Source organism: Puma concolor, chromosome E1 (genome assembly GCF_028749965.1).
Source record: "Puma concolor isolate L17-30 chromosome E1, mPumCon1.1.hap2, whole genome shotgun sequence".
In the NCBI taxonomy this organism is placed as follows: Eukaryota; Metazoa; Chordata; class Mammalia; order Carnivora; family Felidae; genus Puma; species Puma concolor.
Genome location: NC_141680.1, coordinates 50204429 through 50228269, shown reverse-complemented (window position 1 = coordinate 50228269; position 23841 = coordinate 50204429). Strand labels below are relative to the sequence as shown.

At 46.6% G+C, this 23841-nt stretch overlaps 2 protein-coding genes across 6 annotated transcripts in view; one reads left to right on the top strand and one right to left on the bottom strand.

Annotated features, from left to right (window-relative positions):
* HELZ (helicase with zinc finger) overlaps positions 1-1207 on the bottom strand; it is a 162774-nt gene extending 161567 nt beyond the window's left edge. For 2 of the 5 annotated variants that reach the window (XM_086687797.1, XM_086687802.1), the window contains exon 1: positions 1136-1207. The gene's annotated coding sequence lies outside the window, so the exon portion shown is untranslated. The remainder of the gene's footprint in view (positions 1-1135) is intronic. The other 3 variants (XM_086687801.1, XM_086687799.1, XM_086687798.1) reach the window with 3 other exon arrangements.
* Positions 529-22916, top strand: LOC147574484 (uncharacterized). The gene is made up of 3 exons (XM_086685485.1): positions 529-1196; positions 1869-2007; positions 22534-22916. Exons 1-3 carry the CDS (start codon positions 529-531, stop codon positions 22561-22563), a joined length of 837 nt encoding a protein of 278 aa, XP_086541611.1. The 3' UTR covers positions 22564-22916.
* The last annotated feature ends 925 nt before the right edge of the window (positions 22917-23841 follow it).

The following is a 23841-nucleotide window of genomic DNA, read 5'->3' as shown; positions in this document are numbered from 1 at the left end:
ATAAAATTCTCTTAAGATCCAAAATGTAAAAAAAAAAAAAAAAAAAAAAGTCATCTCTTTCAACACTGACTGATTTTACTTTCAAAGAAGGAAAAAAAAAGAAATAAAGGACAAGAAACCTCATTAATGTAAGTTTAAGACAGGGCAAAATTAAGAACAAACTAGCCAGAACAACTCCTCCCTCCCCACCCCACCTCCCACCCACACCCGGCATCCACTGTCTCTGGAATTATACATATTAACGATTTGCCCGAAAAGTCTAAGTTGTGAAGGAGAAGGAATAACAATTTTGAGTTTCAAACAAAACCGGAGGATCCCAATCCAAGAATCCTAAGACCCTTGGCTTCCAGCCCTGTCTGAAGGATCCTCAGCTAAGGGTAGGGTGCAGAAAGCTCAAATAATTTGAGGAGAGAGGAATCAAAGTTCCCTAAATAAAACTGCAGTCCCTTACCCCGAGGAAAGGGGAGTCTTAAAAGAATCTCCAGGAAAAGATAGTCTTTTTTTTTTTGATAGTTTTTATTTTTGTTGATGCGCTTGTGGGCCAATGAGAATTTCCGAGGAGGGGGCGGAGAAAGGGGGGGGGAGAAAAGTGAAGCTCGGGCAACAGCCCCGGGCGGGGGAGGAAGGGGGCGCACCCCTGACCCACTTTTGCCGACGCCCACCCTCGGCCCCCGCCCCACCGCTGCAAGTCCGAGCCCAGAGGGGGCGATCGAGCGGGGCGTGGGAGGCCCGCACGCTCCCCACCCCCAGCCGCGACCCGGAGGAGGGCAGCGTGCAAGGCGGCTCGACCCCCCCCCCCCCACCCGAGTGCCCGCGGCTGGAGAAACCTCCCACAGGCTCGCGGCCCAGGTCTGCAAAGCCCCCTCCACCGCCTGGGCCCCGGGCGCCGCGGCCCCCAGCGGAGGGGAAGGGGACCGAGGAGGGGAAGAAGCTGTAAACAGCCCCAGCGTCCGGGCCTCGCCTCGAAGAGCCCCGCTTCCCAGGCCCCGCCGCGGCCGCCTGAGTCCCCAGCCCGTCCGAGGGACGCCCCTCCCGGGGCCTCGGGGACCGGAGGGGAGTCAGGTCTCCTCCCCAGAGGGCTCCGGCAGCTCGCGGAGCGGTCCCAGCAGCAGAGAAGGGGGAAGTCAGGACTTACCTGTCATTACTTTCTACGCCATCTTGGATCCACTTGTCAACGTCCCCACAAAGCATTATGGGTAAGAAAGAGCCTTTAAAGTGACTCCCCCCCTCGGCCCCCGACTCCCGCCTCCCGCCGCCGGCGCCGCCCCTCCGGCCGCACCTCCCGCCCGGAAAGTTGCCCCGGCAGGCGGGCCGGCCCGGGCGCCTGCAGACCGGCCCCCTCCCCTCCTCCGGGCTGTTTGCATTTAAAATTCACCCCCATTTTAAAAATGTGGCTTTGGGTTTTCCTCTTTGCTCCTGCCTCTGGGCTCCCTTCCCCCCACCCCTCGTCTCCACGCCTGTTCCCTTTGCCCCGCCGCCCTCCTGCCCTGGCAGACACCCCACGTCTGCATTTAATCAGCCCGAGGTTTCCCTGCTGCTGGCAGCAGAGAGCTGCTCATTGATTTATTTATGCGCATTTATGCGTCTGTTACTGCTCTAGATCCTCGGTGCCCGGCGGCGGGCTCGTGGCCGGCTCCCTGCCCCGGGGCATCCGGGGGTCGCCTGCAGGGCCCTGGAGCCCCGCAGCCCCGTAGGCGCTCTGACTCCGGCATCCGCGGGTGGAAAGGTGCTTCTGTCCTAGCAAAGCGCTCCGAGGCCCTCGGGCTCCAGGACCTGGGCGGACACTATCCCCGGCGTCAAAGCGTGTTTGGGGGTTGGGGGGAAGTAAGAAGCTGAATGCAACTTTTACCCGTCTGCTCTCCCTTCAGCTGTCTCCTCCCCTCGGCCGGTAACGTGATCCGTGACCCTCTAGGTGGGGACCCCTCCCCTAGGAATGTGGCTTTGGGCACTGCCGTATCCACCCATTTGCAGTCCCGGCTGAGAGTGGACTGTGACTTCCTGGGGCAGGTAACTCGGGGGCGCAGGCTGCGGGCTCTGGCCCGGACGGGGAGGCGCGCCAGGGCTCCGGGAGAGTCCGCGAGCGGAGAGAGTCCAGGGCTGGGAGGAGGGTGCGCCCACCCGGGTCCACCTGCCGGGTCCCAGCGGGGCGGCGAGCCCCGGAGGCAGAGCTAGGGGAGGACCGCGGGCGCCACTCCCGCCGGGGGGTTGTGGGGGGACGTCCGGAGTTGCCCGGGTTCGCTTTAAGGAGGGGGCTACGAGACGCGGGGCGAGCAACCCTGCAGCCCACGCACGCCGGGAGGGGCCTCTGCTCCCGCCTGCGGACTCTTTGTAGGGCGCAGAGCTCTGCCGGATACCCGCCGCCGGCTTTCGATTGAGCGCGGCGACCACACCACGCGTCCTCACTCAAGCGCAGTGGTCCCATACCCCCTGAAGCCTCGTTGTCGGTCCCCCAGCTCTTTCCCTTTACGGCGACTCTGGTTGCTTCCCCCCCCCCCCCCGCCCCATCCCCCACCAAGCAAGCGTTTACAAAGAAGTGTCCAAGGGAGAATCCTCTAGGACATCAGTGCTTGTGAAACTGTGTTCCCTACCAAATGCTGTTCAAGGGCTCTGAAATGAGAAGAATGCAAGGGCATTAAAGCCCTCTTCGGGGCACGGGGAGTGCCTAGGGCCTGGGTCTACCCTAAGGTTTTGCTCTGTTCCAGACCCACAGCCCTCTCTCTCTCGAGGAACCTAGATGGTTGCGGACACGAGCCCTGCCCCAGGGAGCAAAAAAAAAAAAAAAAATCCACCAGGCAATTGTCCCGGCCAAATGAGTAGAATGAGGTGTAGACTCATTAAGGGATTGGCCCGGGGTCAGCCGTGAGGGAGGGAACAAGGTAATGAGTCACTCCAGGCAAAGAACAAGGCGTGCTGGGGAGGGACCTCCCCTGAGTCACCCACTTCTCTGAGCTTGGGAAACTGAAGCCTGGAGCCAGGTTCTTAGCTGTTGGGCTCAGGCATCCACATGGGGCCTGTGGACAAGGGGGCGTGGCCCAGAGGGCCCTCTGTTGCTGCCATCTGAATAATGGCCTTCCCCTCCCATCTAAAGGAGGCCCCCAAGGTTTTTGGGCTGATGGGGGGCTCGTGGGGTCCAGAGCCAAGAAAGAATTCTTGAAGACGTCTTTGGTGCAAAACGTGATTTTATTAAAGCTGGGGGACAGGATCCATGGGCAGGAACAGCTGCACTGCAAGTTGGCGAGGGGGGGGGTGACCATTTTATGGAGTCGGGGGAGATAAAGTCCACAGGGAGTTTCCAAAGAGACTTTCACATGCTAAAGACTTACTTAAGGCCTAGCTATTGTCAAGCTAAGGTTGTTTTTCCCTCTAGCAAAGCATTAACATTAAGACTGTAGGGAGTTCCTGGACTTTAGGCCAGTGATAAGATTGTCTTTTTCTTGTAAACTATGCAGACTCATTTGTTTTTTGTCCTTTCCTGTTTTGGGGTAGCTGGGAGTGTCCAAGGAATATCTTACATGCCCCCCCCCCCCCCCACCGGGGGTGGGGGAGGTATTGCTGTTAGCCTGTACTGTGCCCTCAGCTTGCCCCACGCTCCCTCATCACCCTTGTCCCAGTACCCCCACTTGCTCCTTTTCCATTTCTCCTACACTTGCTTAGATGCCCCTGTGTACTTACTTAATGGGTGCTTTGTGTTTACATAGCAGCACTTCACGTGTGTGGTCTGAGTTTCCTAAAATTAAACGCTGAATAAAACGCCAGCAAGGACTGTGCCTTTCCCACGTTTCCTTGGTGGGTACCTTTCTTTGCCTTGCATAGGCCTTGACCCAGAGAGGCACACAATTTATTCTGTGACTGCCTGACCCATTCTTCCACTCCAGGGTGCATCCTGCTTTATCCCTGTCCAAGACACCACCTGTTGCCTGACTTAGATGGCAACTCTTCTCCCGGCCTCCACTCGGCCCCCTGTGGCATGTGGGCCATTCTCCACCCGACCAATCCTGTGGCATGCCTGAAATGTTAATGGAAATACCTGACTCTTCTGCTTCACCCCATCAAAGGCAGCCCCTTAACAGTTGACATAAAATCCAAATGCCCAACTGTGGCCCGTAGGCTCTTGTGTGAGGTAGATCTTGCCTCCCTCCCTCCTTCACTGTGATCCCGCACACTGGCCTTGTCTCCCCCTGCAGCACCTCAAGCTTCCTTCCACTTAGAACCCGGTTGCCCCAGATCTGATGACCATGATCTTTTCAACACTCAGCTCTCAAATGTCACCTCCTCCAAGAGGACTTTCCTGATCCTCTTAACCAAAGCACGTCACTCTCTATTCTCTTACCCTGCATTAGAAATGATGGTGCTTGTCGGTTATCTGCCCCAAACCCCATTAGAGTGTAAGCTCCACAACGACACATGCTTCGTCTGGTTTGTTCACTCAGGGCCCAGACCTGGGCCTGGCACATAAATAGACGCTTAGCAAAATATTTGTCGAATGAATGGCCATACATTGATTTTTGGTTTCTTTTTAAAGTAATCTCTACCCCCAGCGTGGGGCTCGAACTCACAACCCGGAGATCAAGAGTCGCTTGCTCTACTGACTGAGCCAGCCAGGGACCCCTGAACCACACGTTTATCAGAGTAGGGTGGTGGTGGTGAAATAGTGCTGAAGTATGGAAGGAAGGGCTGAAGGCCCGCCATCCCATCTCTTCAGGCCACACTGACCACCCACAACTAGAGATGCACAAATAGGAATGAAGTTGGGGGGGAAACAGACCCCCTGGCCAACATTAGTGGCACTTCATTGTGATTCTGATCTGATAAAAACACTGCTCCAGTCCTTCCTCCCCATCCCCCTCACTGGCTACACTTTCTTTTCAATCCCAAGCCTCTGTCCTTGGGTCTCTCTTGTTTGCTGCACTCCCCTGACCACCCCCCCCCCCCCCCCCCCCGCCAATCTCCGTCTTAAGGCTTTTTTTTTTTTTTTTTTTTTTGGAACAGAGAGAGACAGAGCATGAACGGGGGAGGGGCAGAGAGAGAGGGAGACACAGCATCGGAAACAGGCTCCAGGCTCCGAGCCATCAGCCCAGAGCCTGACGCGGGGCTCGAACTCACAGACCGCGAGATCGTGACCTGGCTGAAGTCGGACGCTTAACCGACTGCGCCACCCAGGCGCCCCTTAAGGCTTTAAATACCATCTTTAGCCTAAAGTAGGGCTTCCAACCTACAGCTCGAGTCCAGGGCTTTCTCCTGACCTTCAGACTCTTGGCCTTCCCACTTCGATCTCTCATAAACATCCCAAACTCCTTGTGTCCAGTGTTGTCCACACGACTCCTGAAACAGAATGCTACGGGCACCAGTGACAGTCACAACAAAATTTAGTGCAATGAGAGGCAAAGCCAGCCGATTGGGACTGGCACTCTTGACCAGAGTGCGGTCTCAAACAGCCGGGGTACAGGAGTACAGAGTTTTTATAGCTGACCACATCGTCTTCTCATCACCTGGGGACAGAACAAAGAAATAGTTCCCAGATGGGGGTGGAAAGAGTTCAGACATTTCCTTGCCCCCCAGTCCAATCAAACACTAAACCAGTTGATTTCCCTTAAACTTTTGTTCCCTTGATTGATAGGACAAGGCTGTTATCTCTTAATCTAAGGTGTTAAAACAAAGCTGTTATTTCTTAAGGCTACAGATTAGCCCTACACTACAATTTAACCCTTACATCCAGAACCAAATTCTTGATCTCCGCCCACAAATACGCTCCACCACGGTCTTCCCCAGCTCCCTTCTTGGCAACTCCATCCTTGAAATTGATCAGGCCACAGTCTCTCCTAACTTCCTGCCAAACTCCACTTTCAGGCCATCCGCAAATCCTGCTTTGCCTTCAAAACGTACCCCGAGTCCGAATCCTGCCGTTTCTCATCACAACCATCATTGCCACTTTGGTCCAGTCCACGGACATCTTCTCCCCTTTGATGCCTTCCAGGGCATTCTGAGGGTAGCTGCGACAGCTGGTCTGGCTAATAAAATGCATATCAAATCCTTTCTGTCCTCTGCATGTGACCCTCTGATTTCCTTCCTCTCTTGCCATTCGGAAAAGAAACCAGAGCCCCGCACCATCAGCCTCTTCTCTTTGACCCCATCGCCCACCTCTGTCAGCCTTGCTCTGCCTCAGCCATGATGGCCTCCTTTTTGAGTGTTCCCTCCTCCAGTAATATGTCCACATGATTCGCTCCCTCCCCTGCTTCAAGCCTTTGTTCACCCAAGTGAGTCTACTCACTATTCTGTGAATTTCAATATTCCTCAAACACATGCTGTATTTTTTTTTAATTTTATTCATTTTTGAGAGAGAGAGAGAGAGCATGAGTGGGGGTACGGCAGAGAGAGGGGGAGGGAGGATCCGAAGCAGGCTCTGTGCTGACAGCAGCAAACCCAACGAGGGACTCTAACTCGGGAACCCTGAGATCGTGACCTGAGCTGAAGTCGGGTATGTAACCGACTGAGCCACCCAGGGACCCCACGTGCTCTGTATTTCTTTCCATGCTTTTCTTCCAAGGCATTTATCACCTTCTAACATAAAAAGTAATTTGCTTAGTTATTCAGTTTCTTGTCTGTCTCTCTCCATGTGAGGAGTCAACTTGCTGATCACCAAAGATGTCTGTTTGCTGCTGAGAACCACATTTCCCAGCTATGCCCTTGCAGCTGGCTGGGGCCTTGTGACTAGTTCTTACAGATGGACTTAGAGCAAAAGTATGACTATGGAAATCTGCCTTATCAAAAATACATGCATCAGACTCTAAGCTGAGCAGACAATAGACCTTTATTACGGTTGATCCATTGAGAGAACTTGTCCATTTGCTGTAGCATCCAGCACCTAATGACTACACCATGATTCCTACAGCCCGCTAGTATGCGAGTTCAATGAAGGCAAGGATTTGCTTATGCTTTTCTTCATTTACTGTGTCTATCCTCACTGCCCACAACAGGGTTTATCTTACAGTACTTAATAACTACTTGTTGAGTAAGGGACTGAATAAATACCCTTCTCCACAACCAGTCATGAAAATCAGTAAATGGTTGACAAAGAAAGGACAATGGCGGGGGGAGGAGGGGTGGGGAGTGCTGGGTAGCTCAGTTGCTTGAGCTTCTGACTCGATCTCGGCTCAGGTCGTGATTTCACAGTTCATGGAATCAGGCCCCACATCAGGCTCTCCATTGACAGCATGGAGCCTGCTTGGGATTCTGTCTCTCTCTCTCTCTCTCTGCCCCTTCCTCACTGCTCGCTCTCTCACACTCTTTCTCGCTCTCAAAATAAATAAATAAATAAATGGGAAAAAATGAAATGAAAATGGGAAGCAGTTTAGTTTTTATAGAAAAGCAGAAACTGTGGGTTGCTAGAGCATCGTTGGTTACAAGGCTTTGATAAAAACTAAAGAGAATTCCATAGAATTTTATTCTTCCCTGTTTTCACCTTTTTCTTCTTTTCTTCCTCCCACATTTCCACCTCCTCCGTCTCTATACTGCCCAAATCCTTCTTCATTCTCCCCTTCTCCCTTTCTCACTCCTTTTTCTTTCCTGGATTTTGTCTTTTTCTTCTCACTTCATCTAACAAGAATTTACTGCCTAGTCTGAAGCCATACAAAATCCTATGAGAGAGTACAGGCATGAATGCCTCTGACATCAGCCATGGCAACATTTTTCTAGATCTCTCTCCCGAGGTAAGGGAAATAAAAACAAAAATAAACTATTGGGACTACATCAAAATAAAAACCTGCACAGTGAAGGAAACAACAGAACTAAAAAAAAACAACCTACTGAATGGGAGAAAATATTTGCAAATGACACATCCAATAAAGGGTTAGTATCTAAAACACATAAAGAACTGATACAACACAACACCAAAAAAACGCAAATAATCCAATTTAAAAATGGGCAAAAGAGGGCCATCTGGGTAGCTCAGTTAATTGGGCATCTGACTCTTGATATCACCTCAGGTCATGATCCTAGGACCATGGGATCAAGCCCCACATCAGGCTCCACACTGAACATGAAGCTTGCTGAAGATTCTCTCTTTTCTCTTCTCCCTTCCTCTCTCCTTCTGCCCCTACCCCACTCATGTGCTCTCTTCGTTCTTAATAGCAACAGCAAAAAAAAAAAAAAAAAAAAATGGGCAGAAGATTTAAACACACGCTTCTTCAAAGAAGACCTACATATAGCCAACAAACATGTGAAAAGCTCAAAATCACTCATCATCAGGGAAACACAAATCCAAACTACAATGAGGTAACATCTCACACCAGTCAGAATGGCTAAAATAAAAAAAAAAAAAAAGAAATGTGTTGGGGAGGATGTGGAGAAAAAGGAACCCTTGTGCACTGTTGGTGGTGCTGCAGTGGAAAATAGCATAGAGTTTCCTCAAAAAATTAAAAATAGAACTGCCTTACAATCCAGTAATGGCACTACTGGCCATTTACCAAAAAAATACCAAGTTTATTCAAATGTTTATTGCAGCATTATTTATAATAGCCAAATTATGGAAGCAACCCAAGGGTCCATTGATAGATGAATGGATAGAAAAAAAGGTGGTGTGTGTATATATATATATATATATATATATATATATATATATATATATATGCAGTGGCATATTATACAGCCATAAAGAAAATGAAATCTTGCCATTTGCAATGACCTGGATAGAGCTAGAGAGAATAATGCTAAGCAAAGTAAGTCAGTTACAGAAAGATATGTGTGATTTCACTCATGTGGAATTTAAGAAACAAAACAAGCAAAGAAAAAGAGACAAACCAAGAAACAGACTCTTAACTATAGAGAACACACGGTTTACCAGAGAGGAGGTAGGTGGGGGGGGGTGGGGGAAATAGGTGATGGGAATTAATGAGTATACTTATCGTGATGAGCACTGAGTAATGTATAAAATTGTAGAGTCCCTATATTGTATACCTGAAACTAATACAATGCTGCATGTTGGGGCCCCCGGGTGGCTCAGTCGGTTGAGCATCCGACTTCGGCTCAAGTCATGATCTTGCAGTTGGGGAGTTCGAGCCTTAACATTGGGCTTGCTGCTGTCAGTGCAGAGCCCACTTTGGATCCTCTGTCACCCTCTCTCTGCCCCTCCCCTGCTTGTGCTCTCTCAAAAATAAGTAGACATTAAAAAAAAAAGCTATGGTAGTTCCTCAAGAGATTAAAAAGAATGAGCATATGACCTTGCAACTCCACTACTGAGTATATACCCAAAAGCAAGGACTCAAACATGTTATTTAGTTGTAGACCCTTGTTCGTATGAGCGTTCTTCACAATAGCAAAAAGGTAGAAGCAACCCGAGTGTCCATCAACAGATGAATGGATTAAAAAAATGTGATCTGCACATACTATGGAATATTATCCAGTCTTGAAAAGGAAGCGAATGCTGACACCTGCTACAACGTGGATGGACCTTGAGCACATTGTGTTACTTGAGATAAGGCAGGACCAAAAACACAAATTACATATGATTCTACTTCTATGAGATACCTAAGTTAATCAAAATCATACAAAGTAGAGGGTAATTGCCAGGGCCTGGTGGGAGGGCAGATTGGGGGGTTGTTGTTAAATGGGTACAGTTTTCAGTTTGGCAAGAAAGAGTTATAGAGAGAAATCACAAAACATTGTGAACATACTTAACACTCCTTAACTGTACGCTTTGAAAATGATTAAAATGGTAAAGTTTATGTGTTTCTTACTACCATAAAAAAAAAAATGTTTTAGGGGCGCCTGGGTGGTTTAGTCAGTTGAGCATCTGAATTTGGCTCAGGTCATGATCTCGCGGTTCATGAGTTCAAGCCCCGTGTCAGGGCTCTGTGCTGACAGCTCAGCCTGGAGCTGGCTTCAGATTCTGTCTCCCTCTCTCTCTGCCCTGCCCCCATTCCTGCTCGCGCTCTCTCTCTCTCTCTCAAAAATAAATAAAACAGCAAACATTTTTTTTTTCAAATTTTTTTTTTTAATTTTTTTTTTTTTTCAACGTTTATTCATTTTTGGGACAGAGAGAGACAGAGCATGAACGGGGCAGGGGCAGAGAGAGAGGGAGACACAGAATCGGAAACAGGCTCCAGGCTCTGAGCCATCAGCCCAGAGCCCGACGCGGGGCTCGAACTCACGGACCGCGAGATCGTGACCTGGCTGAAGTCGGACGCTTAACCGACTGCGCCACCCAGGCACCCCAATTTTTAATGGTTAAGATGGTAAACTGTGTGTTAGGTGTATTTTACCACTATTTTTTTTTAATGTTTATATATTTTGAGAGGGAGTGCACAAGTGGGAGAAGAGCAGAAAAAGAGACTCTCCCTTGTCAGCCAGTGCCCCACGAAGGGCTCAGTCTCCCCAACCATAAGATCATGACCTGGGCTGAAATGAAGAGTCAGACGCTTAACCGCCTGAGCCATCCAGACACCCCCATGATTTTTCAAACAAAAACAAATTTAAAAAGACACAAACTATGCAAAAACTAACCAAAACAAAGCGGGTTTACTGCAAAAGGCATTACTAGAAATTTTTATGAGGGACACATCATAATGAAAATATGCTTAATTCACCAAGAAGATATAACAACTCTAAATTTGTCCAAGCCTAACACACATATCCTCAAAATCTGCAAAGCAAAACCATGGGCAGAATTGCAAGACGATAAAGACAAATCTACAGTTCTAGCAGACGATATGTGTATCAGCAACTGTTAGAACACACAGATGTAAAACTAGTAAGAAGTGTATTTGGATAACTGGATAAGCAAAGCTTTACCTAATAGATATAGAGAGAGAGAATACTGGGCTCACAACTGCAGATCACAGATTCTTTTCACGTGAACATGGAATGTTTATGAAAAGGCCAGGCAATATAGCAAGTCTCAACAAATTTCAAATGCTCTGAATTATACAGAGTACATTCTCAGACAATGATGCAATTAAGCTAGAAAACGAGAAGAAAAAAGGTAAGTAAAAAAATACCTACATATTTGAAAACTGTGTATACTCCTGAATAATGCATGGATGTTTTTTTTCTTTTGAAATCACAATAGGGGGCGCCTGAGTGGCTCAGTAAGTTAAGTGTCTGACTTCCTGGGTTCCCACCCCCGCAGGCCTGGAGCCTGCTTCAGATTCTGTGTCTCCCTCTCTCTCCGCCCCTCCCCCACTCTCGCTCTGCCTCTCACTCTGTCTCTCTCTCAAAAATAAATAAATCTTAAATTTTTTTTAATCACAATAGGAGTTAGAAAATATTTTAAACTGAAAAAATTTTCGAATACTACATTCTCAAATTAAGGTGCAACTAAAGCCATACTAACATTGAAAGTTATGTTTCTTAATAGAAAATAAGACAAAAATAAGCCAAGTATTCATGAGAAATTAGAAAGAGAGCAGCTAATTAAGCACAATGAAAGTGCGAATAAATGGAAACATAGTCAAAAGTTCTTTCTTGGGGGTGCCTGGGTGGCTCTGTCGGTTGAGCTTCCGACTTCGGCTCAGGTCATGATCTCGCAGTTTGTGGGTTCGAGCCCCGCGTCGGGCTCTGTGCTGACGGCTCGGAGCCTGGAGCCTGCTTTGGATTCTGTGTCTCCCTCTCTCTCTGCCCTTTCCCCGCTCATGTTCTGTCTCTCAAAAATGAATAAACGTTAAAAAAAATATTGAAAAAAAAAAGTTCTTTCTTAGATGAGACTAATAACATTATTAAGCCCCTGGTGAGACTAATTTTAAAAAGCACAAATAATGCCAAAAAATTTGAAAGGAAACATTTCTACAGATTTTCAGTCGTTACAAATGAGATCATACTGAGCTTTATGACAATAAGTCTAAAAATTTGATTAAAAAAGACAAGTTCCTTGAAAATACAGTTTACCAATAAGAAATATAAAGGTACATAAAAATAAGAAACATAAAACCTAAATAGTCCTGTATCTACTGTTTAAAATTAAGTCTATAATTTAAAATCTTCGGGAACGCCTGACTGGCTCAGTCAATGGAGCACATGAGTCTTGACATTGGGTTTGTGAGTTCAAGCCCCACATTGGGTGTAGAGATCACTTAAAAATAAAATCTTTTCAAAATAATAATTAAATAAAATCTTCAAAGAAAACTCCAGGCCTAGATAGTTTTGTCAGGGTGTTCTATTTAATGAAGAAATAGCACCAACCTTAGATAAACTTCCGAGAATAGGAAAAGGAAATAATCCCTAACTCATTCTGAGGCCAACATAATATTGATACCAAAACCTAAAAAAGACATTACAGAAAAAGGAAAATAGACTGACCTCACTTATAAATGTAGACACCAAACTCCTAAACAAACAATCAGCAAAATGAATCCAGCAATATATAAACATAATACATCATTGCCAGTCTGGACTTTTTTTTTTTTTTTTAAGTTTATTTTTTTATTTTGGGAAAGAGAAAGAGCACAAGTGGGTGAGGGGCAGAGAGACAGAGGGAGAGAGGATTCCAAGCAGGCTCTGCAATATCCGTGCAGAGCCCGCCAGCATGGATTTATTGTAGGGATGTTAGCTTGCCTTCACATTTGAGAAATTGATCTGTGTAATTCACTATCTTAATGGACTAAAAGGGAAGAATCATATGATCATCTTAAGAGTTGTAAAAAAAAAAAAGTGTTGAATACATTCAACACCATTTATGATTTTTTTTAAATATATGTGCTAGCCAAGTAGGAATGGAAAAGAGTTTTCTTTTTTTTTTAATTTTTTTAATGTTTATTTTTGAGAGAGAGAGAGAGAGAGAGAGAAAGCGTGGGGAGGGGCAGAGAGAGAAGGAGACACAGAATCTGAAACAGGCTCCAGGCTATGAGCTGTCAGCACAGAGCCCGACGCAGGGCTCGAACCCATGAACTGGTGAGATCATGACCTGAGCTGAAGTCTAGCACTTAACCAACTGAGCCACCCGGGCGCCCCAAGAAAGGAGTTTTCTTAACTTCATTTAAGGTTGTACAAAACCTTTGACAAACCAAGTGTAGGTATACAAAAACCTACAAGCATTACACCAAATAGTCAAATATTAAAAATTCTCCCTTTAAATTGGCAACGAGGATGCCTGCTTTGACCACTTCTGTTTCTTTTTAAGTAAGCTCTTTGCCCAACGTGGGGCTCAAACTCACAACCCCAAGATCAAGAGTCACATGCTCCACCAACTGAGCCAGCCAGGTGCCCCTTTGACCATTTCTGTCCAGCATCGTTATGAAGGACCAAGCCAGTGCAGTAAGTAGAAAAAAAATAAAATAAAAAAGTAAAAGATGTAAGTCTGAAAAGAAAGAACTCTCATTGTTTACAAGATAACCTGATTATGTGTGTAGAAAAATCCAAAAATACATAATTTGGATTAACAAGTGAGTTCAGTGAGGCTGCTAATATCAGTAATAAAATGTATTTCTAGGGGCTCTGGATTTCGGCTCAAATCATGATCTCATGGCTCATGGGGCTGAGTCCCAAGTCAGGCTCCACACTGATAGTGTGGAGATTGCTGGGGATTCTCTCTCCCTCTTTCTCTGCCCCTCTCCCCTACTCACACATGCTCACGTATACATCCTGTCTCTCAAAATAAATAAACTTTTTTTTTTTTTTTTTTTAAATAGGGACACCCAGGTAGCTCAATCAGCTAAGCCTCCGACTTTGGCTCAGGTCATGATCTCATGGTTTGTGGATTTGAGCCCTGCATTGGGCCCTATGCTGACCCAATGCTCAGATCCTGGAGCCTGCTTCAGCTTCTGTGTCTCCTGTCTCCTTCCCTTTCCTGCTCGCAGTCTCTCTCTCTCTCAGAAATAAACATTAAAAAATAAATTTTTAAAAATAATAAATAAAAATTAAAAAATAAAGCAATGATCACGTAAATTCTAAAAAGCTTAAAAAGATGCTACAATGTCAACATACTGAGTACACAGGAATAAATCTAATGAAACATGGCAGACCTCGATGTAGAACTAAACACAGGAAGGAAGGAAGGAAGGAACTTTGTGCCCAACCTCCAGCTACCAGCTCCTTCAGGATCTGTCTCAGCTGCAGCGCTGCCTTGGTTGAGGGCACATGGGGCCCAGAGCAGCACGCGTGCAGTGACCGAATGAGACAGGAACATGAAAGTGCCTTTTCGACCTCATGCAGGACACTCCAAAGCCCTGGAGACTGAAGGCAACTTCCTGCCACATCACTGACCGAAGCTTTGTTGGGCCAGCGTCGCCGTTTTCACTCTTTCCTTTGTGTGATCTCGCTGCCCCCAATACCGCTGCCTATAAACATCTTGCACCCCACACTGTGTCTCTGCCTCTGGAGAGCATAACCCACCACAGCTGACACCGGCAGTTCCAGGGAGCGGGTGACAAGATGCGTTTGGAATAGGCTGGCAAGGAGGTCCCCTTCACTGGCGATAAGTTGGTGGGTCTCAAAACAGCCCTTGACGTAAGGTGCTGGTTCAGTTGCTCAGAGCCTTACTGTTGGTGCATGAGAATGTGTGTCCGGGTGCAAGTGAAAACACCAACTGAAGAGCATATCAGGCACTTGAGACTTTTGGAGGAAATGGTTACTGGAGAGATCAAAGATTTCGGTGCTGATCGATAATTACCACGCGTGTTCTACAAGAAGATGATGAACAGCGGGAGGTAATAAGCAATGGAAAACCAGATGTCAAAAACAGACCCCTTGGTTGCATCTAATGAAGTGCTCAACTCCTGCAGTGGCAAGGCAGAGAAAGCTAAGGACCACGCCAAAGAAGATTAAACACCCAACAAAGTCAGGTCTGTTATGTCAGGACCCTAGATGGGATAAAGACCTATGGACAATAGCTCTGAAGATTACTCCCTCGTGTCCTATGAACCTTCTGATCCTGCAGAAGTGGTCCATCACCCCCTAACCTCCCAAGTGGGAGCCTCTCCCTGAGAAGAGTATAGGCCCCTCTGAGAATTCCCCCTCCCCCACCACCGTGCCTATAGCGTAAGTCACGGCATATGCCAGCCAAGGACGTGCCAAGGGATTATACCCCGGAAGAGGGTTTCAAGACGTCTCCAGTAGGCACTGGCTGCAGCCAGGGACTGGATTCTAAGCATGCTTCATCAAAGGGGCCAGAAGATTAAACTGGGTAACTCTGTTGACTTGGGAGTGCTCTGTTGAGATACGGGATTTAGTAGTTCTGTTAAGGATCCAGAATTGCCATGGTAGAAGGTGGAGAAGTGAATTAAAAGGTTTAGGGTAGGGGCGCCTGGGTGGCGCAGTCGGTTAAGCGTCCGACTTCAGCCAGGTCACGATCTCGCCGTACGTGAGTTCGAGCCCCGCGTCAGGCTCTGGGCTGATGGCTCGGAGCCTGGAGCCTGTTTCCGATTCTGTGTCTCCCTCTCTCTCTGCCCCTCCCCCGTTCAGGCTCTGTCTCTCTCTGTCCCAAAAATAAATAAACGTTGAAAAAAAAAATTAAAAAAAAAAAAAAAAAAAGGTTTAGGGTAGTAGAAACACTGAACAGCAGGACCCACCGGATATTTGTTAGGTTTCACAGAAAGGCTCAAAAGACATACTGTTTATCAGGCCATAAGGAATGTGCTGGTTCGAAGGGTACCAGCTCCACCAAGAAGTTCAATAATGGTGATTCTCCTAGGTAATGCCAAGGCTGACAATAGGGCAGGCTGTTACAGACCCAGGGACTGAATTTTTTTCTTCATTTTATTTCATTTTATTTTTTTTTAATTTTTTTTTTCAACGTTTATTTTTGGGACAGAGAGAGACAGAGCATGAACGGGGGAGGGGCAGAGAGAGAGGGAGACACAGAATCGGAAACAGGCTCCAGGCTCTGAGCCATCAGCCCAGAGCCTGACGCGGGGCTCGAACTCACGGACCGCGAGATCGTGCCTGGCTGAAGTTGGACGCTTAACCGACTGCGCCACCCAGGCGCCCCTATTTCATTTTAATTAATCTCACTTAAACAGCCACAAGTAGCTACTATATTGGACAATTCAGAAGTAGAAGATAATACCAAAAACGATCTCCACAACCTGAGAATAAGAAGAACTTTTTTTTTTTAATTTTTTTAAACGTTTAATTTTTGAGACAGAGACAGAGCATGAATGGGGGGAGGGTCAGAGAGAAAGGGAGACACAGAATCGGAAGCAGGCTCCAGTCTCCAAGCTGTCAGCACAGAGCCCGGCGCGGGGCACGAACCCATGAACCACAAGATCATGACCCGAGCCGAAGTCGGACACTTAACCAACTGAGCCACCCAGGCGCCCCAAGAAGAACTTCTTAAACAGAACAACAACAACAAAAAAAAAACACACACTAACCAAACAGAAGACAATAAACTTCACTACATAAAACTGTTCTCATAAAAAAAATAAGTAAACTGCCATACTCACGTAATGGCATACCACATAGCAATGAGAAAGAATGAACTACTGTTTCATTGAACAACACGAATGAATCTCACAAACTGTGCTGAGCCAAACACAGCAATTACAATACAGTCTATACTGTGTAAGTCCATTTATACAAAGTTCAAAATGCAAACAAAACCCTAGTGTTGACGAATACCTCTGTTTACCAAGGAGATGATTGTCTTCAAAAGGAGGTAGAAGGCGGGAGTGAGAGGTCTAAGTTGCTTGACCGAATGTTTTGTGATGTGGCTCTTTCCATAAAACAATGAGCTGAACATCACCGTCTCCTATGTGTTTCCGGAAGGGTGTCCTATTTCACAATGAAAAAGTTTAAAACAAAAACTTGGGGGCGCCTGGGTGGCTCAGGTGGTTAAGTGCAGGACTCTTGATCTTGGCTTAGGGAATGATCTCGAGAACACGGAGATCGAGCCCTTGGAGAGCCTGCATGGGTTTCTCTCTCTCCCTCTCTCACTGTCCCTCCCCCCCTCAAAATAAATAAACATTTGGGCCACCTGGGTGACCCAGTCAGTTAAGCGTCCGACTTCAGCTCAGGTCATGATCTTATGGCTCATGAGTTCGAGCCCGGCCTAGGGCTCTATGCTGACAGTTCAGAGCCAGGAACCAGCTTTAGATTCTGTGTCTCCCTCTCTCTCTGACCCTCCCACCCCCCTGCCCCTCACACTCTGTCTCTCTCTCTCCTTCAAAAATAAATACACACTTTTTAAAAAGTTCAAAATAAATAAACATTTATAAATAAAACAGTTATAAAATATTGGGCTGAATGTTTGGTTTTATATATATGTATATAAATATGTATATAAAACCAATATTTGGTTTTATATATATGTATTTGGTATATTGGCACTTTTTTTTTTTTTTTTTTTTTACCATGGTCTTTTCATTTATTTAAGCTTCAGTGATACTCTACTGGGGGTCCTAACGCTTATCTATTCATGCCCGGCCGGAGCGTTTGGATGGTGTTGAAATTCTGGAGTTCCAAGAGGCCCAGACTGCAGCAAGAGACCGTGCGTGTGAGTGGGCACGGAACTTCAGTCTGGCCTGGAGAAAGGAGCAACATCGGTGCAACAAAACCAGCACTGGCCATGGGTGTTCTCCCTTTCAGCCTCAGTGAAGGCAGGACAGGAGAAGCAGTCCCTTACTCCAGTGTTATGGTCCTGTCACCCACTCTTCCCAGCTGTCTGTGGGGGTAGAGGAAGACGGTACTTTCTGCCAACTCACTAGGCATTTTAAAAGTTTCTGCAGTTGCCAAGGGCTGGGGGCAGGAAAGAACGAAGAGCAGTTGTTTAACGGATTCGGCGTTTGCTTTTGGAGTGAACATGTTTTGGAACTACGGGTGGTAAGTGTAATAAGCCATGTACTAAATGCCACTGAATTGTACACTTTAAAATGGTTCCTCTTAGGGGCGCCTGGGTGGCTCAGGCAGTTCAGCGTCCAACTTTGGCTCAGGTCATGATCTCACACTCCATGAGTTCGAGCCCCACGTCAGGCTCCGTGCTGACAGCTCAGAGCCTGGAGCCCGCTTCGGATTCTGTGTCTCCCTCTCTCTCTGCCCCTCCCCAACTTGGGCTCTGTCTCTCTCTGTCTTTCAAAAATAAATAAATGTTAAAAAAAATTTAATAACAAATAAATAAAATAAAATAAAACAAAATAAAATGGTTCATCTTAAGGATACCTAGCTCACTCAGTCAGTGGAGCATGCGACTTTTTTTTTTTTTAATGTGCATTTATTTATTTTTGAGAGAAAGAGAGAGAGGTAGAGAGCAAGCAGGGGAGGGACAGAGAGAGGAAGACAGAATCCCAAGCAGGCTCCATGCCATTGGCACAGAGCCGGATGCGGGGCTTGAACCCACAAACCATGAGATCATGACCTGAGTCTAAACCAAGAGTTGGACGCTTAACCAACTGAGCCACCCAGGCACCCCCATGTGACTCTTGATCTTGAGGTTGTAAGTTTGAGTCCCACATTGGGTGTAGAGATTACTTAAAAATAATATCTTTTTTGGGGCGCCTGGGTGGCTCAGTCGGTTAAGCGTCCGACTTCAGCTCAGGTCACGATCTCGTGGTCCTTGAGTTCCAGCCCCGCATCGGGCTCTGGGCTGACGGCTCAGAGCCTGGAGCCTGCTTCCGATTCTGTGTCTCCCTCTCTCTCTGCCCCTCCCCCGTTCATGCTCGGTCTCTCTCTGTCTCAAAAATAAATAAATGTTAAAAAAAATAATATCTTTTTTAAAGATGGTTAAACTTATATTTAACAGTTCTCCCTGTCTCTGTGCTCCCCCCTCACTCGTTCTCTCTCAAAATAAATGAATAAATATCTCTTAATATATTTTTTAATGTTTGTTTATTTTTGAGAGAGAGAGAGAGAGAGAGAGAGAGCGTGAACGGTGGCAAGTCAGAGAGAGAGGGAGACACAGAATCCGAAGCAGACTCCAGGCTCTGAGCTGTCAGCACAAAGCTCGACGCGAGGCTTGAACTCAGTGGACCGCAAGATCATGACCTGAGCCGGTCATATGCTTAACCAACTGAGCCACCCAGGTGCCCGTAAATATTTTTTTAATATTAAAAAAAAATAAAAATAATGCAAAACTCAGTGGACATCTTTAACAAACAAGCAAAAGACTATGTACTTTTCTTTTGACATAAAGGCAGAACATATCTTTCTAAAAAGAAATAGACTTTTAAAGTTTCTGGCAACCCTTCTCGTTCAGTCAGAAGAGCATGCAACTCTTAATTTCAGGTTCGGGAGTTTGAGCCCCACATTGGGTGTAGAGATTACTTAAACATAAAATCTTAAAATAGTAAAAAAATAATAAAAAAATTTAACAATGAAAAATAAAGTGTCTGGCATCCCTAAACCTATCAAGTTGCTTCTTTTTTTTTTAAGGTTGCGCTAGGTGATTTTTTAAGGTGTACAATGTGATGATTTAATACGTGTATACCTGGTGAAATGATTATCATAATCAAGTTAATTAACGCATCCATCTGCTTACATAGTTTACTTTTCTTAAGAACTACTCTGCTCGCACATTTCAAGTATACAATATAGTATTATTAACTATAGCCACCACACCATTCATCAGATCCCCAGAGCCTTGCCATCTTAGGAAACATGAAAATTTGTAGCCTTTGACAAACATCACCTCATTTCCCTGATCCCACAGTTTCTGGCAATTACCATTCTACTCTGGTTCAAGGAATTTGACTTTTTTATTTTTATTTAAAGCAATTTTTTTAATGTTTATTTTTCAGAGTGTGTGTGTGTGTGCGCGCGCGCGCGCACTGGGTGGAAAGAAAGAACAGAGGATCTGAAGCCGGCTCTGTGCTCACAGCAGAGAGCCTGCTGAAGGACTCAAATTCACAAACTGTGAGACCATGGTCTGAGCCGAAGTCGGACGATTCAACTACCCAGGCGCCCCTGGGTAGTTTTTTTTGTTTTGTTTTGTTTTTTTAAGAGAAAGAGAGAGCACAAGCAGGAGAGGGGCCCGGAGATTGGGACAGAGAGAATTGCAAGTAGGCTTCTCACCGTCAAGATCCAGGAGCCCCGTGTGGGGCTCGAACTCATGAACCGTGAGATCACGACCTGAGCCGAAACCGAGAATCAGACGCTCAACCTACCGAGGCACCCAGGCTCCCCAGAGGAGTTTGACTTTTTTAGATTCCACATAGAAGCGAGATCATGCAGTGTTTCTCTTTCTGTGTCTGGCTTATGTCACTCGGCATAACGTCCTCCAGCTTGAGCCATGCTGTTTTTGCTTTTCAGTCTTGTACCCACCACCTTTCCTTCTCTCTGCCAGTTAGATATTTTCAGTGCGTCTGTGTTTGTGAGCATGCACAGGCACCTCTGTGGTTTGCCTTTGCCTCAGTTCTCTGACCTTTCGCAGGCTCTCCTGTGGGGAGCGTGCTTTGCTGAGTCTGCTTGTCTACAGGCGGTCCTCAAACTGATCGCCAGAGGAAGCCAGGCTTCCTGGGGTCCTGAATCAGCAGAGCAGGAAGGAAATAAAAAGGCCACAGAACTGTCGAAGAGGAAGAAGACAACTTGAAGGCAGAATCTGTACCTCTAGGGACAGGTCTGAGAAAAAAGAAACCATATTATGCCTGGAGTCCCATCATCCGCGAATAGAGGCAGAGGCTCCAGAGCAAGGCTCCAGCGATGCTGTTTCTTCCGATCAAACGACCCTGGGTAAGTCCTTTGCCTCTCTCCCTCCTGTAGTTTCCCCATCTGTAAAATGGGAACGATAAAATAGCCTTTCCCGTTGGTTGTCGTGAGGATCCTAGGCATCTGAAACCAGAGCTTGGCGAGAGTTAAGTGCCTAACGAGGTTACTTCCTCCTACTTTCAAACGTTTCAGTTTCAAAGTCGAGAATTGGAAAATACCCATTTATTTTCTTCCTGCCTTTCATCTCTTGTGTTCCAGTTAATAACGAACATCAAATGAGCAAACCAGTGAACAAACCAGAAACACCCTACCAGCCTATTTTTGGCATTTGCCATGGAACCAAGATTTCTTCCACAGGCAAAGGGCACCCAAACAGGGTGAAGTCAGAGGAAACTGTCATCCTGGGTCCTATTGCCATTGGAACTGAGGGCCACAAGTCCAAATCCCATATTCTAGCAGTGGAAGGTTCAGAGTGGATGCTTTCCTTCAACAAGCACAGCAAGAAATACACAATTCAGGGATGAAGCCTTACATGGCAAACCTCATCTTTACAAGTATCGGGATTGGGGTGCTTGGGTGGCTCAGTCAGTTAAGCGTCCGACTCTTGATATAGGCTCAGATAATGATCTCATGGTTCCTGAGATCTAGCCCCTAGTCAGGCTCTGCTCTGATAGGGCGGAGCCTGCTTGGGATTCTGTCTCTGTCTCTCTCTCTTTCTGCCCTGCCCCATCGCGCTCTCTCTCTCTTTCTCTCTCTCCTCTCAAAATAAATAAACTTTAGAAACGTTAGGATGTACCAGGAAAAGTGTTTAGGTCTTGAGCGGCCATGAGACCTGGGCCTTACTGCCCATCGGATTGGGGTTGTTGGAGGGGTGCCTGGCTGGCTCAGTCAGTGGAGCATGTGACTTGATCTCAGGGTGGTGACTTCGAGCCCCACGTGTAGTGTGGAGTTTACTAAAAAGAAAAAACAAAAAATAGTCGTGAGGGTTTTGGCTAAGAACCAGCTTGAGGGGGTGGGAGAACAGTGTTTTAATTACAAGTCAAACTTCACCTTTCAGGGAAAAAACAACCCTTAGGCTTTTTCTGTTCTATTTAGCTTGATTTTAATCTTTCTCTCCAGCAGGTAACTCTTCCGTAGAAAGGGTCAAGGTTCCTCACAGTTTCTATCTACAGGCCAGTTATATACCAAAGACCCCCCCTCTCCCAGAAGCTGATTTCCCATTTTTACATAAAGTCCTGCAAAGAAACTCTCCCTGTTCAAGTGCCTTGAGTCAATTTCTTCTGCCATTTCTGATGCTACAGGGTTAATCCGGTATGAAGAGAGTGACAAAGTGCAGGGGTTTTTTGTTTTGTTTTGTTTTGTTTTTTTAGATTCCACATTCATAACCAAGTACTTGGCAACCGGCCCTCTCATATGTTGCGAAACAAAAATGTGTTGCCTTCAGTGTGTTTTTAATAGGCCAAGCAGTTTATTTGATCACAGTGCTTGGGTCTAGACTCAGAGACACCAGAACTTTCCCACTGTGTTGTCACTGCTTTGGTTAGTATCTTGGTTTCCCTTTGTCTTTCTAAAGAACCATTTGGGGACTGGGAGAGTGATTTCCTGGGAGTAGCTACAGGCCCTTGACCATGACCTAAACTCTTCAAAGGAATTCGCATCCAGGCTTGCAAAATATTTTGCAAAACTTGCAAAAATTCACCAGTTCTAGATTTTGAAATTACTGGCACAGGCAAGCGTCTACAATCGTGAAATTCTCATGAGTGGGGTAGAGCAAATTTCTATAAACAAAGTAAACTCCAATCTCTGCAGCCCTTTGTGGAAATATTTATGCCCAGCGAAAAGGGTCCCTTTCAGCTCTAGGATGCTATAATATAAACATTTACTATAAATGAAGTGCTTTGTGAAAACACCCATTCCCTCAGAAAGCTTCTAGTACCTAATTTTACCTAAACACCTCTTTTTGCTCCATAGGTTTGGCGGAAAGGTAAATATCCCTTGTGATTCTCCGGACAAGAAAGGAGCCAAATGTATATCGGATGTAAGTCCGTTTTATTAAGGAGCCTGAAAGTATAAACAACAACCAAAAAAACCTTGCAGACCCACGAGCCTTGTGACCAGCTTTCATGGAACTCAGCGGTCCTCCTCAGAGCCACAACCAGAGGCCCTCCCATAACAGTGAACCCCGGTGTCCCAGAAGACAGCAGCAGGGCCAAGGGTTGATTTATCAGCCGTTATTCAAATCCCCACTTGCACACAGCCGGATTTCTTTTCAGCGCGGCCTAATTATTTTTTGCTGGCCCTTGTATCACGTCCGCTCGCCTGATTTACTTGAATAAAGGCTTGTGTGAAGTGAAGAGTCTCCAACCAAATGACCATTGGAAGTAGATAGTGGTTCAGTGCACCGGACAAAGCTGTGCTTCCTGGAACTCTCCTTCCAGACGGGTCAAAAGCCATAGCCCCGGAGACCAAGGAGCCAGCCTCAGGCCGACGGGAACAGCTGAACTTTCTCCCCTGCCATTCCCGACCTCTCTCCCTTGCTTGGCGCATCTCCTGCTTTCTTGCCTGCCTCTTACCTCTTCCTGTTTTCCCTCCCTCCCCTTCCTCCCTTAGCGGCCGCAGTCTTACTCATACCACACCTCTTAACCAGACGTCTTACTGTCCTTCATCCTACTTTCCGGGGCATCTTTGGACTTGTTCCTGTTTTCTTCTCCTCTTTCCAAACATCTCCTGTCTCCACGTACGGGGCCCAGGCCACCCCCACCCAAACCTAGTGTCTTGTATGCCACCAGTCCCGATACTGTCCCCGGAGTCAGAGTTGTTAAATTGTCCTTGGTGATTACTTCCTTCTGGCTTTGGAATGCAGGCTTGTCACACACCCCAATAGCCATTTTTCTTCTCCTCCACTTTTGGATGGAACATGGCTGCCCAGACTGCAATTCACAGCCTCTCTTGCAGCCAGAAGTTGCCCTGAACAAAGAGGTGACACCAGAACTGCCATGTGGAGTGCCTAACAAACGTCCTTAAAGGGTAACGTGAAGCACCCAAGTTCTTTGCTCCTTCCTAGTTCCTACCGACTAGAATATGAGTGTTGTCTGGAGGTTCAGTAGCCAGCTTAGATCGTGAGGCTGCTCACCGAGCCACAGAGCGGTAAGACCGGGGCGGGGTCTCCGGTCTCTTGATTAGAAGGCCTCCGTACCAGCCCTGGACTGACTGCCGAGTTCTGTTACTGGAGGAAGAAGCTAACCTTGCATCACATTTAAGCCACTATTGTCTTTGAAA

Coding starts and splice junctions, on each gene's coding strand:
- LOC147574484 (XM_086685485.1), top strand. CDS start 529: ATGCGCTTGTGGGCCAATGAGAATTTCCGAGGAGGGGGCGGAGAAAGG. Junction 1,197..1,868: donor GTCCCCACAAAGCATTATGG/GTAAGAAAGAGC, acceptor CTCTCCCTTCAG/CTGTCTCCTCCCCTCGGCCG. Junction 2,008..22,533: donor ACTGTGACTTCCTGGGGCAG/GTAACTCGGGGG, acceptor TTTGCTCCATAG/GTTTGGCGGAAAGGTAAATA.